General features: G+C 41.2%; 1 protein-coding gene across 6 annotated transcripts in view; it reads right to left on the reverse strand.

The window, feature by feature from the left end:
• Nucleotides 1-1,229: 1,229 nt before the first annotated feature.
• The window catches only part of dtnbb (dystrobrevin, beta b), a 36,591-nt gene continuing 25,291 nt past the window's right edge, over nt 1,230-12,529 (reverse strand). For 4 of the 6 annotated variants that reach the window (XM_053682551.1, XM_017475361.3, XM_017475358.3 and 1 more), the window contains 9 exons: nt 8,817-8,910; nt 8,455-8,540; nt 7,889-8,002; nt 7,336-7,432; nt 7,136-7,153; nt 6,115-6,274; nt 5,900-5,989; nt 5,476-5,529; nt 1,230-2,399 (listed from right to left, as the gene is read on the reverse strand). In XM_053682551.1, the coding sequence (XP_053538526.1) occupies nt 2,350-2,399; nt 5,476-5,529; nt 5,900-5,989; nt 6,115-6,274; nt 7,136-7,153; nt 7,336-7,432; nt 7,889-8,002; nt 8,455-8,540; nt 8,817-8,910 (763 nt within the window). In that variant the 3' untranslated portion in view covers nt 1,230-2,349. The remainder of the gene's footprint in view (nt 2,400-5,475; nt 5,530-5,899; nt 5,990-6,114; nt 6,275-7,135; nt 7,154-7,335; nt 7,433-7,888; nt 8,003-8,454; nt 8,541-8,816; nt 8,911-12,529) is intronic. The other 2 variants (XM_017475362.3, XM_017475365.3) reach the window with 1 other exon arrangement.

A 12,529-nucleotide genomic window follows, 5' to 3' on the forward strand; every position in this document is an offset into this window, starting at 1 on the left:
GTTAGAAAGAAATATTCAGTCCCAGGGTTAATTTTGCAAACTTGAATATGTAGTGTTTAAGCTTTCATGATTGCGAACCCTCTCAGTGAACTATTTCAACAAATTCATAAAATCATAGGCTGTGATTAAACACAAACACACAGAACAAAGACATGAGGGCACACTAAAGTTTGGCAAACAGTTTGGCACAAATTTAAAGGCAGAACAAGAAGTTTTCCAATGAGCACAGATAAATAATCGCATTCCTACAAAGTCACATACTAAAACTCCTATCTAAGCATTGACTTGTACATGTGCAGAATACTTTAAAAAGAAAAAAAAAATTTATAGAGCACTTTATACAGTACATCTAGGCACACCTACATCATAAGATTGCATTCATATTTGTGGCAAATGATACAACATGATCGATCCCTATCCACCTTTCAAAGCAAAAATCGGTTTGATTGGTACTTTACAAAGTACAGTAAGAATTACAAAGCAAATGAGTTACTGAGTTCTGATTCTGAAGCCCATACATTAGACATGAATTACCATGACGTCGAGTGTCCATCTATAATGTCAGTATTATTTTCTGTAATTCATACATTAAGCATTATTAGCAACTGCCATCAAGTGTCAAAAATAAATCAAGAACTTCTCATGACGCACACCTACTGTTACCAAAGAAACATTTCATTTTACACAGTGTTTAACAATAATAAGATCTTATTCTTCATGAAAGGCATTCAATAGATGTAATGCAGAAGTATACACTTTTTTTGTATAGAAACACAATATAAATCAATAGAAATGGATCATTGCCTATTGCCCATCTATTATCTCTTAAATAATATTACTTTTCCACAGTTTAAATAACCATACTTCAAGACACGAACTTCGAAGAATTGATCTAAACGTAACAGTCATGTTTCTATCGTAATCAGAAAGGAACGGAGTCATAGTTCATCTTTTTGTGTGATAAGAAACAATTCGTTGCCGTTCAAATTCCCCCGAAACCAATATAATAAACAGAACACACAGTAATATACATTATATTTCGATGAATGCAATTATTGAACCTGAATTCTTTTTAATTCAAGTACAGTATCAGTTTCTTGTTCATAACTAAAGCTCTGTACTGTAAAACTTTCAAATCTGAGAGGAGATCAACAAAATATTTATGCACAGCCCCTAAGCCTAACCACCTCACCCTGACCCCCCCCCCCCCCCCGCCCCCCACCCGCCTCTTCAAATATTTCCTCTATCTCACCACTACACATTCCATGTTCTCTCACACAGTCCAGAAGGAACTTCCTGCAATAACTCTGGTGACTACCATTGGCCAATCGGTAAAGATTTTATGGTCTGTGCTAATCTTTGATCTGCTAACCTCATTGGGCTGAAGTCAATGCCATGCATTTGTTCACAATCTTTGCAACTATCCCTAGTCCCTGAGCACCAGTTTCACTTATTTAGTGCATGACTACTGACTACAAAGCTTTTGAAGTGACTGTAACAGAAAGACATGTGCACTCCAACAGAATGCGTCCTCTAAACTGGTATACAGATACATCTACGTCTTTCCCCTTAAACCCCTTTATACTCTTTTAAACAGACTGCATTTTGAATGCACCGACATTTGGATCTATTTGACTGAGAAGCAACTGGAAGGCTTTCGAGGGATCTACAATATAAAGATGGAATTAAAACATATACCGACATACAGGAACAAATGATTAAAATTAGCATCCTCACAGAGATTCCCTGACAAACACCTGGCTTTATAAGACAGCTCTGACCTAGTGCTTTATCATGGGCTAGCAGCAGTTTTGATGAACATAATCAGAGTGGGTACGAGGATGGACTCCCACACTTCAGTCGAAATAAACGCCACATGCAGGTCAACGACAAGGGTCCTCCCGTTATAAACGTCATGCAAAACTCAAACAACACAAACAAAACATTATCACTAACTCTACAAAATCGTTATCTGAGGAGGACACCTATAGGAAAGAGCTGCAGCTGAGATCAGGGAGTTGTTCCCAGTGTTTACACCGACTATGCACAGTGTGACCGTTTTTGAGACTGAAATCAATAAAAGTTTTGGATGTGACGAAGCACAAACAAGCCATTCCTTTGCAGACATGAATGAAAATGTTACATAATTACAACAGATTTATACAGATAGACATATAGCGCTATATATATTTATATTCTCCTTAGTAGATACAGCTTGCTCTCTGCAAAATGTGATGAAGTGTTCATTTCACATAGTGAAACCTGGCTGGGAAGAGCATGCATTACTTTATGTGCTAATGCCAGGAAGGGTTTTGCCGTCGCTGGTTCTCGCCAGTCACATCCAGACATTTAGAACGAAGGGGTGGAGTGCCTGTTCCCATAATGCCTCTGTGCTGACACTGGACAAAACACAGACTTAGGTTAGGGATTGTGACCACTCATTGCTTAAAGAACATTCCAGACACAGGCAGTGTTGGGTCTCACTTTAGGGACGTGCAGAGAACACAACTATTGAGTGTTTTTATCAGTTATACTCACATGCAAAGTTCCATACTGTTTTACTCAGACTCTTCTAGAAACATCTGCCATCAAATACTATCAGTTGAGGAAAAATAAGCCAGTCTATGCTAAATATTAGGGCTAAATGTGCCTTGGTGTTATTTTATTCCACTGTCTTATTGGTTTTGTTTTACTAAAGTTGGTTTTATTACACCCCTTTTAATCACCAGGAGAGGTGAGCATCATCTATGTACCTTCTTGTGACGAGAAAGTCACATAGAAAGGTACTAATGGCGTATTTACAAAAATACCACTGTTATACGGTGATCTATCTAAATGGTAAATGGTCCGCATTTATATAGCGCTTTATCCTTTACACTGTGTCTCATTCCCCCATTCACACACCAATGGTAGCAGAGCTGCCATGCACGGTGCTAACTTGCCATCAGGAGCAACTTAGGGTTCAGTGTCTTGCCCAACTACACTTCAGCATGTGGAGTCACGTGGGCCGGGAATCGAACCGCCAACCCTATGATTAGTGTACATCCTACTCTACCACCGAGCCACAGCCGCCCAAAGTGTCTCTTTCTACTTTGTACACATGTTGGTAAAACGTGTACACAATATTCCCTTACCAGCATGTGTCTACACACAAAGCTACGGGTATCCAGTCCCCCAAAACTGTGCCTCCTCTCATCCACTTCTATTTCATACTACTCAGAGTGGTTAGCCAAAGGAGCCATGCTGCGCTTGTCAAATGGTGTCTGAACCCTTTAGAAGCTGAAGATGGACACCAGCTATGAGCTCACACCTTTGACACTTCTGAGGATACAGTGTCTGACTCAGACATACCTCGCACTCAATGTTCAGCAGACGTAGCTTGGCTGGAATTGAAGATTGAGCTGCCATGTTCAACTCCAGTATCAGCAATATCTGAAGAAGGAATTAAGGATGGAACAAGGTATTTCCACCTTGCACAGAATCCTCTCTGGTGGGCTAATCCACACTTTATGCGTCCTCAAACCACACAACGGTGCAGAGGATACACTTTCAAGAACATGCGTAGATCCAGGCGAGTGGAGTTTATACCAATAAATAGCAAACCAGATTGCAGAGGCACAGGTGCACCGTTTCGCCAATTGTGGTTCTCCCTGACAGAGTTAAATAGACTGCTTTGGCAAGATGTGTTGTCCATGACTGGCTTCACCATCTAATATTTGCCTTTGCTTCTTTATTGCTCACTTTCAGCAGAATTCAGCAACCAGGACACAGTGTCCTAGTCATGGTCCTGAAATGGCCAAAGTGGCTTCGACTACTTCTTTCACTAGCAGGGGATCACCGTGGCACTGCCTGGTAGTCCAGGACCTTTTACGCCTTTGAGTGGAAGCTATTCAACAAATGTTTAAGCATCTCTTCAGCTGCCCAAGATACTAACTTTTCTGCAAGGACTGTTAGACAGCAAGTCCCGAAATACGTTAAAAGTGTATGCGGCAGTCATCGCAGCACACCATAACGCCATGGATGGCATCATTTTGTAGGCTCGTATGCTTATTATGCATTTATTATGCATATTATTATTCATTTCTGAGAGATGCAAGATACATCCATCCACTAAAGTTCCCTAAGAGCCTGGTGTGGACTCCTCACCCCAAAAAGAGATCACTTCAGTAACAAGAGTTGGGATAATGTATGCTCTGGTGATAAGCCTGCCTTGGATGTGTTAGTGGCCAGGTAAGTCTCGGGTGACTTTTTGGCACAATATCACATCACCCAACTTTCCATGAATGCAAACTTGTAGAGGACACCCTATGGTATTATCTAGACTGGCTGGTGGCCATCCAATCCTCAAACCATCTGCTCATCTGCCACGGAAGAAACACTGGTTGACAGAAATCTTCACCATGACCTACAGACAGGTCATGCCATGCCCTACTGTGACATGCCACTCTGCAAGGAATGTCATCTCCTCATGGGCATTAGAAGTCTGTGCTGCTACTATCTGGGCATCAATATGCACATTCTCCATAATCTAAAAAGGTAAGATTGCCCCTCCCTTCCTGAGGGAAGTCCTGTTCCTCATGACATTGTTGGCGTTTGTGATTCTCACTATTGTTTGCAGGGGTGAAACAGAATGCTAGTTCCATATGTAACTGTGGTTAAATGACTCAACGAAATGGTTCTGCCTTTATGACAGTAATATTTACTGTAAGTACTCCGTTCTGCATCACTACATGACTTTGTTGGAAGTTCTCGGCATATGTTTGCATATACACAAGAGAGTATCCAGATGAATCTCACTGCCCCTTGGCAGTTACCTGGTAGGGATGCTCCGATAAATCGGCCGATAATCACATCCTATCACTCGATCGGTAGTCTCTATATTTGGCCGATCTCACGTGCCGATCGCAATTTGATGACGTAACATATGAGGACGTAAAACACATGATGACGTTAAGCTTTAGAGCTGCAGTTATGTCATCACCAGTGTGGAATTATTACGAAGTCTCAAGAAACAATGAAAAATTCGCCAATTGCCGTGTATTTTTAAAGGCCTATTAAAATGTTCATTGTAAAATGAATATTTGTTGGGCTTATTTATTTGATTCACAATTAAAACAACAATCTACAACATTACTGTAAATAATATAACCAAGGCAACATTTTTGCTATTACCTTATCTGAAGAAAAAAAAAAAAGGTTAACAGTGACGGTCAACAGAAAGCTTACATATCACTTATATAAAGCTTGGACGATCGGGATCACGATGACAAGAAATCGGTAATCGGTATTGGCTGCAAAAATTCTGATTGGAGCATCCCAATTACCTGGGGTTCATAGAATCACAGTTACATACGTAACTAGCGAGCCATAAATTCATTCGGTGAGCAAAGTAAAGGAATCACAAAGGATGCTGGTGTTTGAAGACAAGGAAATATAAATGTGACAAAAAGAAAAATAATGACGAGGGTAACTCACCTTTTTCCCTTCCGTTCCTCATGTTCACCTCCTCGTCTTCCAGACCATCATCAACTGTAAAGTTAAACATATAACCTAACATTGCTAACCTACATACAATATTATAATAACATATCACAATAATGAGTCACAATACATTAAGATGCATTAAACTCAAATCCCATCATTTAACCCCCTTAAATTCCCAGAACTTCATTGTTCATTGTTCACTCTCGGAACTATATACCTTTTCCATTAGTTTCACCACAGTTATTACGGAATTCATGGTAGTTAGTGAATAATATGGTTGAACATTGTTAAGTGAATAAAACACCACGAGGTTAAAGGGTTATAATACCACAGAACTGCCCTTTAGAACAGGACCAAAATTCTTTCCAGGTCTTTGTAATGTAATGTAATCAATACATCACAAACAGTGCAATACCTGAGTGGAGCTCTTTAACCAACGACGACATGGTATTCGTGATTGAGTCCGCAGCTACCAAAAGATCGTTACGGAGATTTCTAGGTACACCTGAAACAGACAAGTGGTGAGGCTTTTGTTTGAATAGACTTTTCTTTATAATTTCCCCCATAACAGTGTTTTTCAAGGGCCTTGCGATTGCAATTTGTTTGTTGCATGTATCAGGGATGTCTTACCCTGAGAGAAGGCATCCAGTACATCGTCACTGACACCAGCCAGGCAGTCCTGTGGTGTGTGAGTAGGTGTGGAGCCGGCGGAGGTGGAGCGGATGGGCATGGGCATGGTGCAACTGGCACTGTGGCTGGGTGAGGAGTGGGGTGAGCCCCCAGTCTGAGCCTGTAGCAGAAAAACTGGGTTAAACTGCCAGCAAGGGAACAGGAAGCAGATCTCCCTCTGGATGAGTAGCAACCTGACTCCTCATAGACACACACCAGTCCTTTCAATCCGCTAGCCAACACACAGACGATAATATCAGTGCTAACGCACCTACAGACATATGATCTACATTAAACCTCAAGCCTGCTCCAGTGGTATACGTTCTCAGTACACCTTATTTGGCCTCACACTCACAGAGAACCATGTGTGTGCCATTAGAAGAGCAGACAAATGGAGAGGTAGATGAAGAAAAGGGGTACTGTGTCCCACGGACTGGTGCAGGGCCCAGGGGCCGTGGCACACAGCCAGGCAGCAGATGGCCAGCCAGACTGCAGTCACATTAGAAGCGAGGTGGTTAGCTCACATGAAAGGCAAGCACGTCTCTGATATTTGGCAGGGATATGCATGGGTCAGCCTGCCCTCTGCCAAGCACGGGAATAAAGCTAAGGGACCTAGCTTAAGCGGCACATTGTCTTATAACTAAAAGGACACCTGCGGAAATGCTCTACTTTACTTACGATAGACTTGATAAGCCTCCCCAGCATTAGAGGGTATTCAGGGTATTTCGGTTGTGTGAAATGAACATGCTGCATATGAACTACTAAGAGTTGGTTTAGTCTGACTTTGTTTAGTTGCAGAAAAGTAACCAAATGTAAGATGCATGGTTTCACAGCCCATGTTATTCTTCTTTATGACCTGTTGATACTGGGGGGGGGGGGGGCAGCTCTTTACACTTTACACATGTTAATGTACAATGCTGAGGGACTGCCACAAGCTCTTTGAATTAACAATCATGTAAGTCAGGAAGTCAGGAACACTTACACCCTTCTGCTCTTCATCCTGTCAGCCAGCAGAAAAAAAGGAGCAGTGAGAGAATACAGATTCATGAATGAAAGAGAGAGAGAGAGAGAAAAGAGAGAGAGAGAGCAGAATGAAAGAACAGCCAATAGCCCACAGAGTACTCTAATAAAGACATATTTACAGAAGGCGAAAAAGAGCAGCGCTACTAAAACAAGTTATACCTTTAGCAGTCTCATGAGACCTTCCAACTGGACCATCAACTCTCGCCTGCTCTCCTGCAGCGCTGACATGCGCTTTTCCAGCTCGTCTTTTCTGTGCCTGACCAAAAATACACACAATAACATGACTGGCCCTAAATGGATCAAATTTGTTTTTCTTTGTACATGAGTAATCTCTTCCCCTTTTACTGGGCCACAGACCAATTCTTTCCTAAAGAAACTACAGCAAGTGTTCCCAAGACTGTAGACACTGTATACACCAGGAATATGACTGAAGCACCACTATTTTGACTCCTGGACACCCTCTGGTGTCTATAAGCGGTACTTTAGTTGAAATCTGGCCATAGGGTATAAAGTATATTCCCTCTCAGCGAACCTTCTGCAGCAAGGATCTGGTATGTCACAATTTCCATTGTTTTTGATTGTCTTTTTAAGTCTAGAAATGCAGAGTTCGGATTTCAGCTGAGTATAAATGCTTTTATTTTGTGTGCACATTTTGAATGTATATAGATGCGAATGTGTGCGCGCGTGCGTGTGTGTGTGTGTGTCTACGTACCGGAGCAGTCGTAATTCCGCAAGGAGTGTGGGGTTCTGTTGAGCTTTCTCTGGTGTGGGCTGAGAGGCTTGCTCATGTTCCAGACGCAGCCGCTGGATTTCCTGAAGGATCTCCCTGTATCCCCATCACACCACAATATAGAACATACTATAATTAATACAGAAAACACAGTACCATAAAATCAAACACAAACTAAAACTATAGGTTGCGAAGAGTCAGGAATCAATGGGAATAGGTTGAGGAAATATGTCACTCCGAATATGTTGAGCAAGTGTAAGGGTGAAGATGTAGAGCATATGTTGTAAATATTAAACACAAACTTAAGTATATGTCGTCTTACTCTCACTGGTTCCTGACTTTTCGGACACCCTGTCAATTAAAAATTAAACTTAGTAACGCAGTCTAATGATTCTATATACTTTACCCAGACATAATGCCTTAATCAGCATACATTTTTCTCTGGAGTCCCACTGCATATCGAATGACGTGCCAAATAACTTTAGGTCACAGCATTCATTAAAGCTTATTCGTGATACGATTACAAATCAATATAGCATGAAAGTCACCTATTTTTGTTCTCTAGCTCAGCAATGAGTTGCCTCTGTTGCTTGTTGGCATCGAAGTTGAAGCTCAGGTCGGTGGGGGGACACTGCTGTGAAACAATGATTGAGAGTAAAAATTAGGGACACATAAAACCAAGCCATTACATCAACGCTGCTAGAGAGGTAATGATATCACACGGGCAAAAATGGCAGAGCGGGCACATGAGTTCAAATATCGGTGGAATAAATGTGTCCAATGTGTTATTTATTCTCAATTTCTGCACCGTTGGGAGTGCTATTATTGCAGGTGGTACATATTGCAGAGGATAGAGATATTACATCTAGGTTGTGTGTGTGTGTGTGTGTGTGTGTTAATGCATACTCACTGTAGAATTGCTGGCTTCAGCTGCCAGACGGGCAGCGTAGCGAGCAATAAGACGGTGCTCCTCATCCAGCCTGCTGGGACTCTCCAGAGTGGTGCTGTCCAGAGAGAGAGAGATGCCAAGTATGCACTTAGTGAACTACAGCTTATCAATGGACTCTCAGAAGGAAAAAAAAAAAAGGGTACTAAACTGTATCCTTTCTTGGCATCTTATCTTTTAATATGTATCTTTAATCTGGAAATATCAATATAATGTACCTTTAAAAAAGATTTACATAACTTTACAAGTAGATAACTGGACTGTTATTCACTTTTAAAGTAAAGCTGCACTTAAAGGTGCACTCTATGCACATTTCTAGGTAAGAGATACATCCTAAAGGTGCAAAAAGTGTACATACCACTGCGGGAACCAGGAATGGTACAGTTTAATCCCCTTTCTTTCTGAGAATTTGGCAACATTGCAGTACAGAAAAAAACACACATATACAAAAAAGCTGGACAATCACACACATAGAAACACTCATGACCATCCTATATAGTTCCTATGCTTTAAAAACAACAACAACAAAAACAAAAAAGGTTTCATCTTTTTGTAGAACCTTCAGACAAGTTTAACCCTTACATCTGAAAAACCCTTGTGTAGGCTCACTAAGTCACAAACTCACACAGAACAGGGAGGCTTGTGTTGTTGTTTTTTCCACTCTAAACTCCTTCATTAAGACTGAGATCTTTTTAAGAGGGTCTTGAGTCACATCATTCACTGCAGAGCTATCCCACAGATTTCTAGGAGTGATTCAATCGTTCTACCTTTTTATATTCTTTATTCTATATTTATATATTCTTCATAATACGTTGTTTTTTTTCTCTGATCTGTCCAGAATATGTCACACTGTATTGCATCATTACAGTAAGGCGCATTGTGGTGTATGTCTCATACAATAAGATTTGGCATATGATAGGAACAGATGATGGAGCATATGCTTCCCATCCTCATTAAATGACCTCCAATGAGTCAACAGTGAGTGTGTATGTGTATGTGTACATGAATAGTATAGGCCAGGAACCTCTGTACTTAACGTCATAAACACCATAAATATATACAAGACAAGCTATTCCTTCTGTAAGCAAGTGAAGAGCTTTACAGAAAGCTGTGTCTATCAAAATGATCCTGTCAGTGTGATCTCCCTGATCGTTCTATGTCACACGTGGTTCATTAAAAATGCTACTGTGTGCCAAGAGCCTCTTCGAGACACATGGTATTTATGATTCCTCCTCTAAGTGCCAGCTGGAGGACGATGTGCTGGAATTCTGCTAACGCTACAGAGTTTCATTGCAGGAATAAAGGCACATCCTGCAAAAAATTAAATAAATAAAAATCTTCCATCTATTAAAGCTCAATTACACCCCCCCCCCACCCCCCACCACTAACATTTACCTCTTTTCACCTAATTAGACAATGAATTCAATTGGATTTTCAACAAGGCTCCAGTTAAAAAAAAAGAATAATTCATATCTGCAAAACGCAATATTTCAGAGCTGCACATGCTGCGGTGCCAAAACAGTGCAGAATATAATTTCATATCCAGCAGCTGCTCGATACTCACTTAACACTTAATTAAAAACTCATCTGATACAAACACGTACGGTTATTTACACACTGCCAGCATGACTAGGCATGACCCAGCTGACAATAAACTGCATGCAGCGTCATTTGTCCTTGAGTGTTTCGGGAGGATGCAAGAAAGTGAGCGTGCAGTGTCAGCAAAAATGGCTCACTTTCCTGTCCATGTGTCTGGCTTCGACACCTCCCTGCACAAGGCCGAACTATTACACGCGTTATTACAGACATGGAGGCACAGAGAGAAATGCATTCCTTTCACCTCCAGGGGCTTTTTTCCCCTGAACATTATGGACTCTGCCAGTACATAGAAGTGTTTTTTTTTTTTAATGACAGTGATATTCAGTGTTGTGAAGGGTATTGATTTATGCTGTTTAAACCCAGAAAACCCACCGTCACACAAATGCTGACCCGGCAAAGCGTTTTATTGGCCCAAACTGAGAAATATACTATTGCAGATCAGATAAACGTATGAAAAAACTGGCCATAGTTCACTCGGTCACCACAGTCTTCTAAACATGAACCACCGTGGATTGTGTAGCAGATCCACTGCTGTGGCTTAGCCAATCACATGCATTTCAATCACAAGAAGCTCATAGAGAAAGAGAAGAATCTTCACAGACATGAAGATAGAAAGAAAGAAAGAAAGAGTCAAGGATGAAAACAGATTGTTTAATGAAGCTTGGACAGTATGCGTTTATTCTCCCTTCATGAAGTTCAAAACAGATATATCTCATCTGTTGAGAGGCTGTGAAGTGCCACTATGAAACAAAACACTTTCAATCAACGAGTCTTAATCAGAGCAATGAACTAATGATTAAGCATTAAACAGTAGCTGTTGTCAGCGTTCAGTCATGTTCTTTGCTTAATCTGACCTTCGTAAGCAATTCATTTTATGAAACTAGACCTTCACAATTTTTAGTTCAGACAAGACTCCTCGTCTATTTTGAAATTAGCTACATCTTAGCGTGAGCCAGACATCGTCAATCAAAGCAGGTCCTTCCCAAACAAGATCACATCAGAGTATCGAAAAGCTGTCATAAACGTCCCTACAACCTTCAGTCAGGCTGAAAGGAAGCATCATGTTTTTGGCAGGCTCCACTGAGCAACAGCGCAACCCTAATTTGGTGGAAAATAATAGTCCATTCCTCTACCACTTGCCCTCTGGTCCAAACCGCTGCCAGCAGCTGACCTCACACATACCCAAACAGAGCGTGACTCAGAAGGCTACAGTGTCGAGTCTAAGGGCATCAGAGTGGCAGATTGGAGCCTCAAGAGTAGCCGGCAGTGCGCTGTGGTCGTGGGCTACAACCCCTATGCATTAACACACTCATCATAATTTGCGGTGTTTCTCAGTTTCTCAGTGCCGAAGGTCAATTCAAGTCAATTCAATTTTATTTGTATAGCGCTCCGCAACAGTTTCTTCTCTGAGTCAGTCAGATTACCCACACTCTGCTGTGTCCCAATGCTCACCTGGGTTAGTCGAACACCTAACCCAGTATGATTCAGTACCACTACACATCGCACTTTACAAAGTTGAATCAGTCACTTTTATATTATGGAACTCCTTTTTGCTGCCACTATTGCTGCTATACTTGTGCTGCTACATTACACAATATGTTCTGCGTACTTATTGTCCTGCGTACGTATTGTGCTGCGTACATATTGGCCTGCATTCTTATTGTCCTGCGTATGTATTGGCCTGCGTACGTATTGTCCTGCGTACGTATTGGCCTGCATACTTATTGTCCTTTGTAACTATTGTTCTGTGTACGTATTGTCCTGCATAATTATTGTCCTGCGTATGTATTGTCCTGTGTATTTATTGTCCTTTGTAAGTATTGGCCTGTGTACGTATTGTCCTACATAATTATTGTCCTGCGTACGTATTGTCCTGCGTACATATTGGCCTGCATACTTATTGTCCTGCGTACGTATTGTCCTGCGTACGTATTGTCTTGCATAGTTATTGTCCTGCGTATGTATTGTCCTGCATAATTATTGTCCTGCGTATGTATTGTCCTGTGTATTTATTGTCCTTTGTAAGTATTGTCCTGCGTACGTATTGTCCTGCATAATTATTGTCCTGTGTATTTATT

This window comes from Ictalurus punctatus, chromosome 9, assembly GCF_001660625.3.
Source record: "Ictalurus punctatus breed USDA103 chromosome 9, Coco_2.0, whole genome shotgun sequence".
Lineage (NCBI taxonomy): Eukaryota > Metazoa > Chordata > Actinopteri > Siluriformes > Ictaluridae > Ictalurus > Ictalurus punctatus.